Source organism: Antechinus flavipes, chromosome 2 (assembly GCF_016432865.1).
Source record: "Antechinus flavipes isolate AdamAnt ecotype Samford, QLD, Australia chromosome 2, AdamAnt_v2, whole genome shotgun sequence".
Classification (NCBI taxonomy): domain Eukaryota; kingdom Metazoa; phylum Chordata; class Mammalia; order Dasyuromorphia; family Dasyuridae; genus Antechinus; species Antechinus flavipes.
This window is the reverse complement of record NC_067399.1, coordinates 629,562,800-629,582,221: the sequence shown is the minus strand read 5'-3', so window position 1 is coordinate 629,582,221 and position 19,422 is coordinate 629,562,800. Positions and strand designations below refer to the sequence as shown.

Here is a 19,422-nt window from a genome sequence, read left to right as displayed (position 1 = left end):
ATATAAGGGAAGCCTCCCTGGCTTCCAGCCTAGCTCTTTCCCTAGAGGTCCAACCTTCCTGGGCCTTGGAGACCCTCTGATTTGCTCAAGATTCTCCAAGAAAAGAGTGGCTGCAGGACAGAAGAAGCAGGGAGGTGAGGCAGCTAAGGTATAAGGGGAACACCACAACCAAGCACATCTGGATTTCTGGCACCCGCCCCACATTCCTTCCTTGTGACTGAGAAGAGGCGGGGGCCTTGGGAGAGTGGTGAGGAGGCTGTAGTCTTTGCCAGCTTCCCCTCCCACCAGGGCCTGGACCCCCTGGCCAGGCCAAATGGAAACCTGAGCCAACAGGAAACCTGGCCATGGATCTTTCAGGGGGAAAGGGGAAAAAAAGGAGGCCAGGGAAGGCTTTGGAAATTTCCCCCCATCACCTTTCTTCTAGGTTCAGGGAACTTCGAATTGCAGTCTCAAGTCTTCCAACTGGGACAAATTTGCTAGTAGGGGCCCCTTTCTGGCTTTCCTTCATGGCCAGACACTGGGACCAGGAATCTCAGGATTCAGACAAACTTCTCCCCAAACTGTTGCAACAGAAAACTCGTCAATTCAATATCAAACTGAAAGTGGGGCAAACAATTGTCTTTATACCAACCTCTAACACACCTGACAACTTCTCTCTTTAAAAAGATAGGAAGGCAGTAAAGAGGAATTAGGGAAAGGAAAGGAAGGAAAAAAAAGAGAGAGGAAAGGAGAGAAAAGAGGCAGATATCAGAGAAAAGCAGAAAGCCATACTGGACACTTATTTTTGGAAGCAAGCAATGTTCAAGCAGATGTCTCCTTCCCCCCACAGTAAATGGTGAACTTTTCCAATAACTTAGAGATTAGAAAAGCCAGAATCCTCATGAGATGTTGGGAATCCCCCAGAGTGACCAGGCAGCCTGGTTCTTACCTGGGGGCAATCTTTGATGTAGTGCCCCTTGTTGAAGCAGAGGTGGCAAAGGTAATTGGGGGGTGGCCTCTTGCTGGGCTTGCGGGCCTCCGAGGAGAGAGACAAGTCAGAGAAGTGCTCGGTGAGGGAACTGAGCCCATCCACGATGTTGTTGAGAGAGCCATAGGGAGATGCACTCTTGTACAGGCTGCTGCTGAGGGCCTGCAAGGAGAAGTTCAGAGGTTCATAGAATTTAGTGTTAGATGGGGTCTTAGAGACTATCTAGCCTAATCAACTTACTTTATAGATAGGGAAACTCAGACTCAGAGAAGGAAGAAGCTGGTCCACAGCCAAAAAATATCAAAATTAGAAGATGAGATACGGAAGATGGCCCAAAAAGGGAAGTAAGGCTTGAGATCACAGGAACTTCCATTTTCACCTCTTCACACTAGGCTTAATATTTTAATTGCTGGCAGTGAGACAAAAGACCTAGAAAGGTCCTCAGATGATGCTCCCCACACACCTCATTGTTATTACAGCCCTGACTTTATTTGTTCCCAGGTCAAACCCATCATCAGACCCCTACCCCTGCTTCCTGTGAGACTGAGGTGGTAATAGTCCCTTGATGTCCAGCTGAGTTGACTCATTCCTGGTCCACTGTGAGAGATTAGTTATTATTAATGAACCAAAGTCTAGTAAAAATATCCAGGGCCCACCCCCAATCTGTAACCCCCAGCTCCCTTCTCCCAGAGCCCCCAGGATGGGTGAGCACAGCCTCTGTCCAAATCTCTAGCAAAGCAGTGACTCTCAGTCTGTCTGCATGAGGGAAACCAGACATCTCCCTTCAGCAGGGCTTCAGAGGCAAGGTAGCCTGGCCCCCTAGCCTGATGTATACATGGTCTATTTTTAGTCATTACCAGCTCAGAGCTTTGTTAGACAAGAATTTGACAGGCAACAGTAGGATAGGCAGGACCATTTGGAGGTGGGAGCCACAGCTCAGGGATACCCACTTTGGAGATCGGCTGCTATTCTTATTTTATCCCAGGAAAGCTGGTATCCCTCTGGGTGAGAGTTGGGAGGAAGAGAAGGCCATGTCAGAAACAGACTTCAGAACAGACTAGTTCCTAGTCCCACTTGGGCCACTTATTAGTTCTATGCAATGGCCATACAGAGGGTGGGACACTACAGTCTCTACCCTCAGAAAAGTTTTCACGTCAAAGCTTAATGCCCTATTCTGCCTGCAGCCATTAAAGTGGTGATGATAGGTAATTTCTCATAAGGAGGCTTCTCAAACACTGGAAAGGGAGTTCGTCCCCAGTTCCTTGGCTGAGAGCTTCATCTGCAAGTCACTCCATTCTGCATTATCCCAACTCCAGAAGTGAACCCCTAAAGCAGCTGTTCATCCTATCAAACCACAAAACTAAGCTCCTGTGATGGAAAACAGGAATCTCTAAGCTGCTAGCCTGTGGCCTCAAAGGAGTCTGTAGAGGGGATAAGGGGACAAATAGCATCATCCCAACCTACCCTTCCATGATTTGGTTTTCACTACCAATCACCTGCAAAGAAATCCAGGCAGCTAGCATTTGCCAAGTTCATTTTTTTTTCCTTTTCATTTCATCCAAAACTTCAGAGATCTTTGAAAAAAACAACAAAGACAAAGAACACCAGGCTGAGAACCAAAAGACCTGGAAGTTGCTTCTGTTGCTAACTGACTATGTGACCTTGGGCAAAGAGCTGCCTTCTATTGGTCTCATTTCCATGAAATGGAAATAATATTCTCTGCCCAGACAACTTCACCTCAGGGAAGTGGCCAAATGATATAGTGGAAATGACCTACTGAGACTCTAAAACTGATATTTAGCTCCTCTAAGATTGGCCTGTGGTTCTGACACCAAGAAGTTGATCCAAACAAGAATCTCAAACCTTCAAATTGTGGCCTTTATTTCCATGGCAAGTAAATGCAATTTTAGAAATAATGGCATCTCCTTTTCTCACCTTATTTTTTTTAAATAGGGATTTAAGAGATGCTATAGAAATCAGTAATATTCTGCCAGAAAAATATTAATGGGTGAGGAAACCTACTAATTAATTCTTAGCAAACTTCTCCCCAATCTGGTGGCCACTTTTAGCCTTCCCCTGCCTTGCCACAGACAAATATTTCTCTCAGGAGAACCAAGCATTCCATTTTCCCCATAATACTCATTGCAACTATCTTGGCATTTACGTGGGATTTTCCGAGTCCTGCAGGAGAATTTAGGGGGACTAATTCAATTCTGGCCTGGTAAAGAAGTGTTAGTCCAAATATTTCATTTCTCCTCCCCAATTCCTCCACCAACTTCAATTACATTAACTTCTGCTCTAATCATTAAGGCATACTGCCATTTCCCTGAGCCCCTTTGACCTCTTTCCAAAGCCTCCATAAAAGCTTGGAGACCTTAGGGGAGGAACAGCAATGTTTCCTCTCTCAAACCTACCCAGAGGCTGCTCAGCTCCTGGACTATGTGAGGAGGAGGAAGGAGGAAGGGGGATGGGGAGGAAGGAACTTAGAGATCAAGGTGAATGGATACAAGCATGCCCTTGGACAATTTGGACATGATTTCCCACAGATTCCCTAGACTTCCTGGGAGGGAAGAGTACTCCCCCACCCACCCCCCTCCGCTATTGGATCTCTTGGGAAAAAAAATGAATCTTAGGAGCACTCCTAAAATACAACTTTTTGACCTATCACAAAAGCCTTAGGAAAGCAGGAAGAACCATTCAAGAGAGAGGTCAACAACAACAACAGCAAAAATACACTGCCAAATGAGAAGAAAGCTGATTCATTCTATCCCACTGGCTGTTATTCTCAAAGAAATTTAGGACTCTGGAAAACCCAACAGTTCCCTCTAAGTCCCATTCCCTTTGGCATTCTCTCTGTCTCAACTCTCTCTTTTTCTGTCTGTCTCTCTGTCTGCATCTGTATCTTCTCTCTCTTTCTCTCTCTCTCTCTCTCTCTCTTCTCTCTCTCTCTCTCTCTCTCTCTCTCTCTCTCTCTCTCTCTCTCTTTCTCTGTGTGTGTGTGTGTCTCTTTCTCTTCCCTCTCTTTCTTCCTCTCACTCTCTCTTTCTGTGTCTGTCTCCTTCCCTTCCCTCTCTTTCTTCAGTCTCTCACCCATAAGACAGAAGACCTACCACAAAAATGCCTCCTAAGACTGATTTGGACCCAAGCCACTGCAAAGGAATCTCAGAGCAAGGGAGGGGGGGAGAGGGGAAAGGAATCCTCTTGCTCACTCAGCCTCCTCCAAAAATGATGGGACTGAGATTTCAAAACCAGTCTGATTTTTCTTCCAGTTAAAAGAACAACAAAAAAAAGAACAAAATGAAGAACTCAGCCCAAACTCACAGTGATCCATTTTTCCATTCCCTGAACGTCAATGGCAACTACTACTTCTACCACGTTTAGAATTAATGTTGGTGACTTGTCTAGTATTGTTCATTTTTTTATGATCCACTTTACCAAGTAGACTGTAAATTCTTGAAGGACAAGGATTATATAGTGCACATCTTGGTAACTGGCTCATCACCTACCAAAGCATTAAACACTTACTGGACTTATCACACATCAGATTATCCATTTTTAGGATGCCTGCTCTACTCCCACAAATCCCACAAATCCTATGGGGAGCCTATTGGTCCACCTCATGGACATCTAGGTGATACCAGAGTGCCAGGCTTGTAGTCAGGAAGACCTGAGTTCAAATCTGACCCTAGACACTTACTAGCTGTGTGATGCTGAGTAAGTCACTTAACCCTGTTTGCCTCAGTTTCCTCATCTGTAAAGAGAGCAGGAAAAGAAAGTGGCAAACTTTTTGCCAAGAAAACTCCAAACGGTTTCATTAACAGTCAGAAATGACTGAACAACATACAAATTCATTTTATCTAATCATCAGCCCCTCACTGCATTCTTGGTGAGCTCCCTCTTCTTCCCTACTCCATATTTCAAAACTCTGTGACGTCATCTTTGTTTCAGTCTCCAAGAAAAATGTGGCCTTTCTCCATCCTAAGACCAATGCTCTACTTATGCTCTTGATCTCATGGCCTCCTGTATTCCTCTAGAAGCTTGTACCCTTTGTCCATTCTATCTCATTCTTTCAATTTCACTTTCTCCCTACTACCTCCAAACACATTCAGGTCCTTCTCTATTTTTCTTTCTTGTCTTTCTTTCTTTTTTTTTTGTAGTTTGAGTGTTTATTTAACACAAATAAAAATGTGCAAAGATTTTTACTCATTTTCTTCATTCCTCAGGTGAGCATTTGGATTGGTGATTTTGATGGCTAGCTGAGCTGCTCTCTCAAAATGACTTTCCTGGTTCTTAGAGGACACATTGTAAGCAATCTCAGCACAGTAAAATTTGTTGCACATCAGGAGCAAACTTCCTGAATTCACTTGGTAACATGTGTTTGGTCTTATTGTTTCCATAACCAATATTGGACATGAATATCTGGCCCCTGAATTGTCTGCACACTCTGTTGTCAGTGCCTCTTGGTGATGCCAGTTTCTCTTGATCTTGATATCTGTTGGACTAATGCTGAGTGAACTTTTTGGTCCTTTTCTTGATGATCTTGGATTTCAGGAAGTGTTAGAGGACAGATATGGTGCTGACAAAGAGACTGTGACCCTTCTATGGGAAGAGCCCAGGGAAAGACAAAAAGCACTTCTCTATTTTTCAAAAGCTTTCACTTCACATTATTGTCCCTTCAATCTAATAACCTATATCTTTGCTTTGTTGGCTGTGTTTTGGCTGTGGCAAACTCTTAGAAAAAGTAATTTTCCTCATTGACCTCATTTGTAAGTCAGTTCTCAACCTTGTGCCATCTAATTTATATCTCAGTAACTGAAATGGCTTCTCAAAAGTTACCAATGATCTAAAGGTCTTTTCTTGGTTCTTCTCCTATCTAACCATTCTGTAGCTTCAGAGTATTGACCACTACCCTCCTCCTAGATACTCTTTCTTCCTTTTGTTTACATGGCACTGCCCTCTCCTGGTTCTCCTCCTATCTTTATAATTACTTCTCTGTTTCCTTTGCTAAATTATTATTCACTTCCTGATCTTTCATATTCTCATGGATTCTCATAGATTCAATTAAAATCTCTATGCAAACAACTCTCAAATATGTATCTCTCCCTCCTTCTCTGCTGACTATCCGTCATCTATCTATCCAATTATCAATCTTTCTATCCATCCAACTAGCTATCTATTTATCTGTCTATCATTTATCTATCCAACCATCTATCTATCCAACCATCTAGCTAGCTAGTCCTCATGTATCTCTTGGTCTCCAATCCCATTTCTCCAAATACCTGGTAGACATCTTTACACTACGTTAGCATATTCAACTTGTTTTCTCTTTCTAAAGCTTTTCCTATCCAGGACTTTTGTAAAAGTACTTCTGTAAAGTACTACCAATATCTCTGTTATTCTTGTTTACAACAATCAAGTCATCTTAGATACTTACGTCCTGCTCCCCGACCCCCAACACCATAGATAACCTTTTACCAAGTCCTACCAATTCTATCTCAACAACATCTCTCAAATCTGTTCTCTTTTCTCTACTGCTGTCATCATAGTTCAGATTTTCATTTTTGCTTGAAAGGACTATTTCTACTTCTAGTCTTTTTACCCTCTAAATATATCAAAATAATCTTCTGAAGGCATAAGTTTGACTAAGTCACTTCCTGCTTCAAAAATCTATACTGATTCCATCTTTTTACTAGGACAAAGAACAAAGTCTTCAATCTGACATTTAAAACTCTCCACAACAGGACTTCAACCTACCATTCTAGACTTGGTCCTTTCATGAATGCTATGTTTTAACCAAACTGAACTAATAGTTTTTCTCCCAGATGTACCCCCTACTTCTAGACTTTTCTGCCATAGACTTTTCTCCATGCCAGGAATTCATTCCATCCTCACCTCCACCTCTCCAGATTCTTATCATTCTTCAAGGATCTACTCAGGATCCACTTCTACCATGAAGCCTTCTTGGATTCTTTCCTGCATTTCCCTACTCCATCTATTATACTCTCCTTCTTCCAACTATCTTGAAATTATTTGTCTATGTATAGTTGATGTTTCCTTAGAAGAATATAGATTCCTTGAAGCTGGAATGATTTTGTTTTTCTCTTTGTCTTTAGCATCTAAGACAGAGCTTTACATATAGTAGACATTCAATAAATATTTTCTGAATTGAATTGAATCATTGCTGCTACTGGGCAATGGTGATTTCTTTAGCAATTTCCACAAACATTATCTCACTGGAGTCTCACAATAACCCTACCTGTTAGGCAGGTTGGATTTTATTACTCCAACTAACAGATTAAGGAAATGAGACATAAGTGGGATTTGAACTAAGGCCTCCTCATTTCTGGTCCTTTCTTTGCCCTTTCTATTCCACATTGCCACTCCTTGAAAACTACCAACTCAACTGAAGCTGAATGCCTCTCTTCCCTTCCAAGATGCAATCAGAAAAGCCAAGAATGGGGCCTAAAAACAGAAACATTCCAGAGTGATTTCCTGGTAACATCTAGTCCATCTCCTTTTCATCACCATGTCTTCCAGGAAGAGAAGACATGGAAATGAAGGAGATCATAGGATCACATATTAAGAATTAGAAAACACCATAGAATCCATCCAGTCCCACTCTCTCATTTTACATGGCCTCAAAGGAATCTACTGTTAGAAGTGACTATGAAAAGTCTTCCATTTCCCTATTCCCAGTGAGATGAAACTCTAGTTTGCAAAGAGTTAATAAAGAATTCAACTTCTAGGAATCTCAGGGATAATATGATATGAAGACAGTAATATGAAGGAATAGAACACAAAGTGGGCATCTAAATTCACATTAAATTCAATGAACCATACTGATCCCAAGAAGGGAGGTATGAATGAACAATGATGTATATCATGTCCTATAGATCAGCATTGTCTTTTTTTTACTTTATTACATAGAACGGTTCTATTGTAGGGAAGTGATATTGAGAGTAACAGTGATATAAAAACCAAAAATCTACAAAACATTCTAGAATACAGACAGAATCCATGTGCTTGATGAATAGTTCCATCTCACCCCTGTCCATCCAAAGAGTCTGAAGTTGCAGACACCAAGTAAGATTTCCTAGTAATTCCTCGTGGTCCCCTAGTAGATAAACTCTCTAGATCTTGGAGTTGAAGCTCAGGCTTTTTGTGTCATTATAAAAAGCCAGTGGAGACCATTCTCTTTCCAGTTCTCACTCAGAGAAGATAAGAGCCTTAAAGATAATGAAGAAGAAGAATGTGTATTAGAATCAAGCAGTGATATCCAAATGGATATCCTAAGAGATGAGGAAAAGAGAAACAAATTAACTCTTTCCAGAAAAAGGCTTTCTAACTCTTGTCTCCAGCTCTGGGATGGGAGGGATGTCTTTTCATCTTGAAAACAAGTGCCCTCTTATTCTAGAGGAGTGTCCTCCCATGAATCCACTAATGGGGACAAGGGGAGCCATTCACCCTACAAATTTTTCTCCTCCCGCAGAGTCTTGTTTTTCTTTTTTTCTGCCTCTAGAAGTCAGGTGTACTCTACCTAGAGGCAATACCTATAAAATCAAGGATTAATAGCTTTTCCTTCACATCCTACTTTTCTGAAAGGGAGAGGGCAGGGCTGAGGAGAGAGCTGGGATCCAGAGAGTGTGCCAGTGAATCTGAGCCTGCCTGGATGTCTCTCTGTTAAAGGAGACAAGATTCAGGAGTGATCTGGAAGAAGGGCAGCTAGAGGGCACATAGTTCTGCAGAGACACTTATGTTCCAATATTTATAGTCTCAGTCAGATTTAGACAAAGATTGTGTCTCTCCTATAGGGAAACAAATTCAAAGTGGACCTTTGATTTGAAAATTCTGAGCTGGGTTTTAAAGGAAAAGGGTGGACCCTTTGATAGGAAGGAAGGAAGGAAGGGAGGGAGAGAGGAAGGGAGGAAGGAGGAAGGGAAGAAGGAAGGAAGAGAGGGAGGAAGGAAGGGAGGGAGGGAGAAAAGGAAGAAGTCATTGACACTTGACAAACCTGGGGATGTCTCACTTCTCAGTTCTAGTTAGAGGAGAGGGACCTGGCCCAGAGACATTGCCTACTTCACCAAATAAGAAAAGCTACATAGCAGCACTCTTTAAAGTAGCTGGCTTTCCCACAGAGAACAACTGATGATCTCAACCCTAGGCATGGGGATGCCTAGGGGAAAGAACAAGGGAAAGATAGGGAAGGGGAGTGGAGGAGGCAGAAGGAAACTGGGAGTTAGAGGAAAGTAGAGGGAAGATGCCAGGACCAATTGCTTCATCCCACAGTATAGTCTCACCTTCTCTAGCACCTGCCATGTTTACCACTGAAGGGAGCACTCATTGGTACTTATTGACTTCTCCTTTCAATGAGCTGGTTCCTAACGGTCTATCTGTTTTTCCTACCTAGGTTAAAAATTCTTTAAGGCAGGAGGGGTGGTTACCTTCTTTTTATATTTCTGTGGAATGAATGAACAACAACAACAACAACAACAACAAAGAAGCAGAAGGACTATATTCCCAAACCATGTGACTAAAACTTGTACTTTATGAAGTGGGGTTTGGTGAGGAAATTACTTCTATGAAAGCACATCAGCATCTGCTCTGCAACTCAGCCTTAGTGAGCTGTCTGGGATATGGAGATGTTAAGTGATTTGCCTAGGATGGCACAGCTAGTATGTGTTAAATGGGTCCGGACCCAGGTTTTCCTAACTTTGAGACTAGCTCGCTATCTACTATACCCACTGCCTTTCTTGCAGTTCTCCTGGGGAGAATCTATCAACCACAGAAAAGTGGAGAATATAATCGGATAAAAAAAAATCTGTCTCATTGCCTGTATGAGCATTTTAATGGGGAAAATGTTAAGGTTCCCACCCCCTCACTGACTTCCTGGCCAAAGAAGGTCCTTGCCAGTCCTGGCTGAATCATGAGTGACTGGGTCAGGAGTGTAAAGCTGCTGGTATCTCTCTTCATTTTGGAGAATCCTTCCCACAGAGAAGCAAACAGAAAACTAGAGACTTTTCCCAGCATTCTCATTAGGCCTAATGTTCTCAAAGGGTCTCAATTCCTCTCTTGGTTATCGTTAGGCCTTTATTCTCACGTTAAAGCCTGGGGCTTCTTGGCAAGAGAAGTATGGGCCAGGTTTAAGAGTAAAGAAACCCAAGGTCTAATCCCAGTACCTCAATTGTGTGGCCATGAGCAAATCATCTAATCTCTTGTGCCTCCGTTTCCACGTCTAGTAAATTAGGTTAATAACCTCTGCTTTGTTTCACAAGGAGTGCTGTAAGGTTAAATTAGGTTATGTGTGGGGCCAGCTAGGTGGTACCACAGTACAAGAGCGCCAGATCTGGAGTCAGGAAAACTGGCCTTGAGTTCAAATCTAACCTCAGATACGTAGTAATTGTGTGACCCTGGATAAGTCACTTAACCCTGTTTGCTTTAATTTCCCATGAAATGGAGAAAGAAATGGCAACTACTCAATAATCTTTTCCCAAAGAGTCAGTCCCAACTGAAAGTGTATACAGAAGTATTATGCAAAATACAATTATGTCAATGTAAGAGATCACCTTCATTATTAAGTTCTTCTCTTGATCTGCTGCTTCTCCATCTTTCAATGCCTTTAACAAGTGGCCCAAGGCTCTCTGGCAGCCCCTGGCTCCTTCCCACTGTCCCACTCATCTCCTCGTCCAGCCTCCACCCTCGGTCTGACTCAGACCACGAGGTGTGGTCTGTCCTCTGAGCCCAGCAACCAGCCAAGTCCTGCTGAACTCATGAGATCAGGCAAGGTCACTCTGCCTCAGCCAACACTCTCCCAAAGCCAACATGCTTCATGTAGGATTCACCTCCTCAACTTTCCCAAAGGCAGCTTGGGAGGGCCTCTTATGTACTAACAGAGTTTCCCTGTCTGGGTCACTGCGTCTGAATTCTTCAGGACTTCTAATGTTCACACCAAAGGTGGTTTCAGGAAGCAGCCACTCCTGCCCCAAGGACCACACTCATTCCTGCCTGAAGACCAGCCAGTTCACCTGCCATTTTGTATATCTCAGTCTATCACTGAGAATAGCAGAGATTCCCTCCCATCATCAGTACTCCATGGTCCAGAAGAAAACCAACCAGTCTCATGGAATCACATAAACTCTGAATTGAAAATTACCTCAGCAGTCATCTAGCCCAATTAGAAGGAATCCCTAACTAACAAGTGACATCTAGCCTCTTCTTGAAGACCTCCAGAGAAGGAAAATTTGCTGCCTGCCAAGGAAGCCCATTCTACTCTTGAACAGCTCTAACTATTGGGAAGTTTTTATTAACACAAGCCTAAAATCATCCTCTTTGCACCTTCCTCCATTTGTTCCTGGCTCTGCCCTTTAGGACCAAGCAGAACCATCTTATCCCTTTTCCATATAGCATCCTTCACACAATCACAACAGCATAACCCACTTGTGTCTCTTCTCTAAACCTCCTGTTTTCCTTCAGTCTTCTGCTGTTATGGATTCAGAGTCTTTCATGATCTTGTATGCCCTCCTCTGAAGACATACTAACTTATCAATATTGTTTCAAAATATGATTTCCATAACCAAACACAATACTCCACTTGTGATCTTATTGGGGTAGCATGCAAAGGGACCTGCACCTTCTCATTCCTGGAAGCTAAGTCTTCCATATGGTCCAAGATGACCTCAGCTTTTTGGCTGCCAACTCAGAGAAAGCTTGCACACCACTAAAATCCCCAGATTCTTTTTTATATAAACTACTGCCTCACCCAGCTTCCTTCATGTTACATTTGTGGAGCTAAGAGGAGTCCAAAGATGAGATTTTACATCTATACCTCCTGAACTTGATCTTTTTTGAGGGATCCCAGTGCTCTAGCCTGGTAAGTCTTTTTGATCCCTTCAGATCCACTTCCCAAGAGCCTCATAACTGATTTTAGGTTTATGGGTACATTCACTGTTCACAGTTTCAGAGGAAGCCGGTAGAGTCTGGAGAACTGCTAGATCAAGGGAAGTGACATCAAAGTTTCACTTTTCTTTGCCCTGGGCTGCCTGCATCTGGAATCTGGCATTCAGTTCTGGGGACTGATTTTAGGAGAGACATTGCCAAAGCATAGTCCAAACAAGGGTAACTGAGATTGGGCTGGAAAGAGAGAAGAAGCTGGGGTAAAGGTAAATTTATTTTTCAATTTCCTTATCTGTAAAGTGGGGAAGAGTAGATATGAACTAGATCAGCAATGTCAAACTCAAATAGAAACAGATCTCTGTGGGCCACATTTTTTACTTAGAAAACTACATATTAACATTATCTATGTTGTATTGTGTTTTCATTTATTTTGTTAAACATGTACCAACTACATCTTAATCTACTTTGGGCTTTAGTCTACTAGCTTGATATCTCGGAACCAGGTGACTTCTATTATCTCTTCAAGCTTTAAATTTATCATCCTAAGTAAGCATTTGACAGATTGGAGGTTAATATGGAAGAACTTGGTGATTAATGGATATGCTCAACACTAAAATGGGCTAGGCTGCCTTGTGAGGGAAGACAGTCCTCAGGACTGGGAATGCTCAGGCAGAGCTATCTGGCAGGAGGCTGGAGAGGGACTCATGAACTCAGTGCACTCAGGCTGGACTTGAGAATATCAAGTCATAAACATCTGAGAATCCGTGATTCTCTGGTTGCAAAGCTAGAATGAGGCAATAACATACACACACATATACATTCATTTAAAAAAAAACCTGACTATAGTGAAGGGAATCCTATATCTTTTTGCTCTCTCCCTCCCTCCTTCCATATCTTTCCTCCTCCTTTTTCCTCTCCCTCCCTCTCTCTCTGTCTCTGTCTGTCTCTGTGTGTGTTTCTCTCACACACACATACAAATTCATTTTAAAAAAATAGTGAGAGGCATCCTGCATCTCCTCTGTCTCCCTCCCTCTTTCCATCTTTCCCCCTCTCCCCCCTCTCTCTGTCTCTCTCTGTCTCTCTCTCTCTCCCCTCTCTCTGTATCTCTCTCTCTCTCTCTCTCTCTCTCTCTCTCTCACACACACACACACACACACACACACACACACACACTATATAGCCTTGTTTTCTTCTACCTTCTGCATCATCACACATATGCTCCTGATGAAAGCAGGAAGGAAAGTACAGCTGCTCCTGGCACTGGACCTGAATATTTACAGCCTGGCCACTCCACAGCCCCCGGGAATCAAACATCAAACTGTCTAAGATAGGACAGGAGGAGAAGCCCAAGAAAGGCTAACAGACACACCAATATACTACAGGACTTCGATGAGGCTCTGAGAGAATGAAGATTAGGAAAGGAAAAGCAAGGTTTCAGGGAGTGAAGGCTAACAGCCAACATTGGCCAAGTCTCCTTCCCCCATCTCAGAGCTCTATCTTTGCAGCCTTGCCCTGGTGTAAATTTAAATTCCAAGCAAAACTTGGCAGGGTAGCCTTTTCTCCAGCTTCTTTATATGGCATGCCTTCTCTGGGCACCCAGCAGGGTCTCCCTTCTTTTATGGGCCTCCAAAGCCTGCAGAATCCCTGCCTCCTATTTAGAAAATACCTTTGCCATGAAGTGTGTCAAATGAGCTGACAGTGTCAATGACAGAGATGTCAAATAAGATGAGGACTGAGAAAATGGCACCAGAAGCCAGTGGAGGCTCCGTGTCTCGGATCTACTGGCCATATGCACACCAAAGGAAGCTTCCCAATCCAGGAGAGTGTCTGTGCTCTCAAAGATGCTTCCCTGGCCCAAAGAACTCACTATAGCCCTCTCAAAGATGCCTCTCTGGCCCAAAGAACTCACTATGGCCCTCATTCCCTGTTCCACACAGATCCAAGTCACCTCCCTCTGCCCTCCCCTAGGGCAGACACTAGAGATGCAAGGATGCAAACTCCCAAGGATGCAAACAGGGTAACACACATACATACACACACACACAGCCTCTGTCACCCACCCCCTGGCCAGTATTCTACTTAGAACACTTAATTTTTCCTCATTGTCACATTGCCATCCAAATCTCCTGTGCTGTGGTTCCCTAGGAACAATGAGCTTTCTATGCCCTATCTACCCCACTCCCCTCCTCTCCCCTACCCCACCCTCCAGCCCCAAGTCCAAAACCCAACTCCGTCCATTGCATTTTGCCATTGTAGTCCCAGTAATCTGGAGGCTGCTCTGAGCCTAGGAGTATTCCTGGCAGAGGGAGCTGGCTTGGATCTGGCCAGCTTTGGTGGTCAGTATTCAAGGCACATCCTCAGGCACTGCTATGGGGACTTGCCAATCCTCACACATAATAGCGGGCCTCCATGGGCTACCTCTGTTCCCTGTGGAGTCCCCTCCACCCAAGAACCTCTGGTCCACACGTGCACGTCGCTTTTCCAACGGTCTGTATTGCTGTCCGTGTTTGTCGGCTCTAGGTATTTATTTCTTTCTCTCTGTCAGCCAGCTGCTATTTTAGAGCTATGTTAGCTCACTAAGCAGGCCCTGAGCGGAGCGGTGTGTCTGTCACTGCCTCGGCTTGGACACTGAGGGAACTTTAGGGATGGGATGGGGGAAGTTGATGAGGAAGGCCTGTGACAACAGGAACTTCACCTGTGGCCACCTCAGAAACCACACCATAGACAGCAGGCAAAGCAAACAAACAAACCTGGGGCTTTGAAAATGCTGATAAGGAACTGATCTTTTTTTATTTTTGAAAATAGACTCTCTGGGCACTCCCATCTGCTCCCTCCACATGACCTCAATATAAGGCCTGCACATTCCAATGTCACAAAGTCACAAAGGAGAAGAGTCAGGTCAGGAAAACCTGACTTCAAATCCACCCTTAGACACTAGCTATGTAACCTAGATACAACTCTGTTTGCCCGTTTCCTCAGTTGTAAATGGGGAGATTAATAACAGCAAAGGATCGTTGTGAGAATAAAATGAAATATTTGTCCAGTGATTAACACAGTGCCTGAAACATAGTAGGTGTGATATAAATGCTTATTCCATTCCCTTTCATAAATGAGGCAGAGCAAGATCTTGAATGAGGAGATTAAACTAAGTGATTTCCAAGGTTCTTCTCAACTCTAAATCTCTGATTTTATGAGTCTAGGAACCTAAATCCCTTGATTCTAAGCATAGGAGACTTTTCAATAAACTTCATCTTCTCTTGTCACAACTAGGAAGTCTCACATGTGCAGAGCCTACAAGCCACCAACTTCAAAGTACAAAGACACCAGTTACTTCACTAAATTCTCAAAGTTCCAGACAGGAACACTGGTTTTCCCTCCAAGGCTTTCTCTGTTAATAGAAGGCAGAGAAGACATATCAAGGGAAATCAGTTAATGTGAATTCATCCCTTGTCCTCCCATCAAAGACAAGGTCCAGTACTAAACCAACCCTCCCAAAATTTTGGTCAATTGAAGCAAATTTTCTACAGACTAGGTGGGTCCCCACTTTTCCCAATGGTAAGAAATAAAAAGAGATAAACCACAACAAAAGGAAAACCTCACTAATAAGTAACACATATACACAGGCCCTTTCCCATCCCCTCCCCACCTCCCCCATATACTATGATCCTCCTGGAGGTCACCAAAATGACCAGGACTGATGGGGAAATGACATGATATTGCCTCACCTCCCACAAAGGCCAAAAGGTGAAGAAGTGTGAGAGTGAAAAAAAAAAGGAAGAGAATAGCAAATAGGATATTTGGAAAGGGAAAGAAAAGGAAGCTAAGGGCTTTATGAATCTCTCTGAAGAATGGGATTATCTCCCACAGAAGCCTAAAGAAAGCTCAGGAAGCCCCCTCCCTAAGCCCTTTGCTATAAACCATAGCTATATGTGTTAATGAATATGTATGTATGATGTGTATATGTATATATACATTTACACACACATATATATGAATATATATGTATTTGCATATCGACAGGTTATGCTTTCTTTTCTCCCCAATCACTGCCCCCCCAAACACTATGAGTTGCCTTCCTAACCAAATCCACTAAACTTGTGGACTTTGCCACCCTGCCAGGAACCCAGGTTTCTAAAGAAGGGAAGCTTGAACACCTCCCTATTTTCATCTTCTCACTCTCTCCAGTCCAGCTCCCCTTCCCTCCCCCCCCCCAAAAAAAAAAAAAAAATTCTGGGACTGCCTAGCCCTGTGGCCCTGTAGGGCTGCCTGCCCTGAGATTTTTTTTCCAGACTGGGGGGAGGGGAAGTGGTCTGCAGGGTCACCTCTGAGCCCTTAAAAACCACTTCCTATGTGGTCCCATGCGACCCACTGAGGTGGGAGTTAGCGGGGAGTGGGGGAGAAGCTGGTGGATGTAAACTGAGTGGAAGTGAAGGACTTTCCTGGGCCAGAAGGCAAGGGAAATCTGCCTTCGGCTGTCAATTCTTCCCAGTACTGTAGACCCTGAGAAGGGATTGCAATATTTGGAAAGGGGGGAGATCTTAAATTTAATCTAATCCAATCACTAATTTTACAAAGACAGAAACTGAGGCCCATTCAAGTTAAGTGACTCGCTCAAATCGCTTAGCTAGGAAGCCGCAACCAAATTTCGAATCCCAGATTCCAGTGTTCTCCGCACGAGCAAAGGCTTTTCCATGAAATCGTTTGGGGCCCTAAGCACTTCGAGCCAGGGATGAGAAAACAGACTTTGGGCAACTCCCAACAACTCTGCAGAAACTGAATAGACTCTAGGCTTGCCCCAGGCCCTCCCAACGCGCAGGGATGGAGATGGCTTTGGGCATAGGAAGGATACTGAGGAGGGGGGTACCCCTTTCCCGGTCTCGGTCTCTCCTGGGGGCAGGAATAGAGGTAGGGGTGGGGTGGGGAATCCAGAGTCTCCAGTGGGTCACGGATCCCAGACTCCGCCTGTCAGGAGGCACTGCAGGGCGGCCAGTGTTCCTCCCAAGCTCCCCACCCCCCTGCTCCGCGGGCCGGACATCCCTGGCCAGAGAGGGCCCTTCAGGGGAGGGGGGGTGGGGGCAGCAGGGAGTGGGGACGCCGCCCGGGCCTGCGCTCGGCGCCGAAGGAAGGGGAGGGGGGGGTCTCCTACCCTGCAGAGGACAGGGAGCGAAAGCTATCTCTAGGGGTGGGGGTGGGGGGCTCCCGCGGCGGGATGGGAGATTCCAGAGCGCCCTCGGGGGCTAACCTTGGCAAACTCGGGGGAAAGTGTTGCAGAGTTGGAGGAATGCCGGGCCAAGTTGGGCGCGGGAGGAGGGATGGCCCGGCCGGCCGGCTAGGGAGGGGACGGCGGGCAGGGGAGCGCACCCACCTCTCCACGCTGCAGCTGGAGGAAGCTGTTGAGATAGCTGGAGTTGAGGGGCGAACCCAGCTGCTCGGGGCTGCCCTTGCCGTAGCCCAGCTCCGGGTGGGAGGCGCCGGCCGGCTCTGGCCGGAAGGCGTCGAAGGCGCTCGCCTGGTGCGTGTCCTGTAGGGACAGGTAGACCCAGTTGAGCAGCTGGGCCGGCTGGTAGACCGAAGCAGTGCTGGTGTCGATGGCTGACAGCAGGCTCATCTTGCTCGTCCCCCTACGCCTCGGCCGCCGCCGCCGTCGGCTCCTGCTCTCGCGCCCCCTCCACCGCTCCTCCCTGGGCCCGCTGCCCCGCTGCGCTCTAGTGAGGGGCGGGGAGGGGGGGGCCCGATCCTGCGCCTAGCCCTCCAGCCCCCCCAGCGCCGCCGCCGCCGCTCGCCCTCTGCTTAGTCCAGCAGCCCCGCAGCTGCCCGCCTCTCTGCAGCCCGGCCAGCCCCGGCTAGGCGGCCGCGGAGCCCAGAGTGGGGGAAGAAGTTCCACAGGAAACTTTTCTCCCCGCCCCCTTCTCTTCTCTCCGCCCCAGCGGCCGATCCGCTATCTGTCTTATTTCTGACCCCTTCGACAGCCTGGAGCAGGGCTGCAAAGGGGACAGGCGGAGTCATTGAGAGTCCCCTCCCGCCCCCAGCCCCCGAACTTTCTCCGATTCTTATTGGTCAACTCTTTGACCAGGGATGACAAGAGGGAGAGGGAGTGGGCTGGGGGAGTCTAGGGGGAGGGGCCTGTTATCTGCATATGTATCGAGCACTGAACCAATCAAAGTCCGACTTCTCCCCTTCGGTTAGTCTGGACTCCTTTAGGATGTGAACACTGTCCTGCAAAGATCTCAATTTGAATCTTACGGATTTGCCTTTGCTTGTCTTGCTTTTTTTCTTTTCCTTTCCTCTCCTCTTCTCTCTTTTTTTCTCTTCTCCTTCCTTCTTCTCTTCTCTCCTTTCCCCTTTTCTTTTTCCTTTCCTTTCCTCCTCCTCCTCCTCCTTTTCTGCTTCTTCTTCTTCGTCGTCGTCTTCTAATTCTTTCTTCTTCTAATTCTTCTTTCTTTCTTCTTCCTTCTTCCTTTTCCTTCTTCTTCCTCCTCCTCCTTCTTTTTTACTTCCCCCTCCTCCTCTTTCTTTTCCTCTTCCTCATTCTTCTTTCTCTTTTTCTCCCTTCCTCCCATATGTCTATTTGTCTCTCCCTCTCTCGTTCCCTCTTCCCTTTTTCATTCTTACTCTCTGTCTCTCTTTTCCTCTCTCCCCCTCTCCCCTTTCCCTATCTTTTACACTCTCATTTTTTTCCTTCTTCAAATTAATATCACTTGTAAGTCCTTTTCTTCTTAATTTCTTCCATCTGGAAATTCAGTATGGATACATATTTTTCAAAATGAAATTCTGGAAAAATTCAAATTTTGAGGGGATGCAGACTCCAGAATTAAAGTTCCACAATCATCCAGTAATCAGCTCTTTCTTGGTCCCAGGAACAGTCTCCTTCCTCCCTCTTCCTTCTTCCCTTTCTACTATCTTTTTCTCCCTCTTTTTCTTTTCCTCTTGTTTTTGTTCTCATAATTTATTTCTCTTTTCTCCTTGGTCAAAAACCAAAACCTTAGAGTCTGGTTAGAAATTATGTCCAAGGCCTAGCTCTCTTTGTCCAAAGAGAATGGATCTTGCAGAGAACAGAAGGAAGCCAGGGAAAAAATTCACCTTCTTTTCTAGGATGATTGGAACTTCTCTGTTTCTGTGGTTTTAATGACCATCTGTCCCTAGGTGACTTGATTGGGTAAGATGATCTCTAAATTCTCTTACAGCTTTAAATCTGTGATCCTACAAACCTATGAACTCTCTAAAGTCCACCTCTTGCCCTGACTTCTCCCTTTCACTCTGGTTCTGTTTGCTGTCCTCTGTACACTGTCCTACTTCCATATCTACTTAAAGGTCATTGTCCCCACCCTCCTGAGTTCTGTGGCTTCTGCCCCTTCCTATCTATGCGGCTTATAGCTTTCAAAATCTACCTCTTCCAAGAAGACTTCCTCATCTGTCCACCCTATCTACCTAAACTCTCCTCCACTGTTTCTCTGAGATATTTAATTGCCCTCTGTTAATTTGAGCCTTTGTTTCTATAGTGTGTTCTCTCTAGAGTTGGATATTCCTGAAGGAAAGAATATTTTTCCCTCACTTTGTTAACTTTA

At 45.0% G+C, this 19,422-nt stretch overlaps 1 protein-coding gene and 1 pseudogene across 1 annotated transcript in view; both read right to left on the bottom strand.

Moving 5' to 3' along the window:
* The window catches only part of ZCCHC24 (zinc finger CCHC-type containing 24), a 133,260-nt gene extending 115,440 nt beyond the window's left edge, over positions 1-17,820 (bottom strand). Inside the window, exons 1-2 of the mRNA XM_051982011.1 lie at positions 17,223-17,820; positions 929-1,129 (exon numbers count right to left, since the gene is read on the bottom strand). Of these exons, the coding sequence (XP_051837971.1) occupies positions 929-1,129; positions 17,223-17,465 (444 nt within the window). The 5' untranslated portion in view covers positions 17,466-17,820. The remainder of the gene's footprint in view (positions 1-928; positions 1,130-17,222) is intronic.
* On the bottom strand, positions 5,111-5,524 carry LOC127552301 (60S ribosomal protein L32-like; annotated as a pseudogene).
* Positions 17,821-19,422: the final 1,602 nt, after the last annotated feature.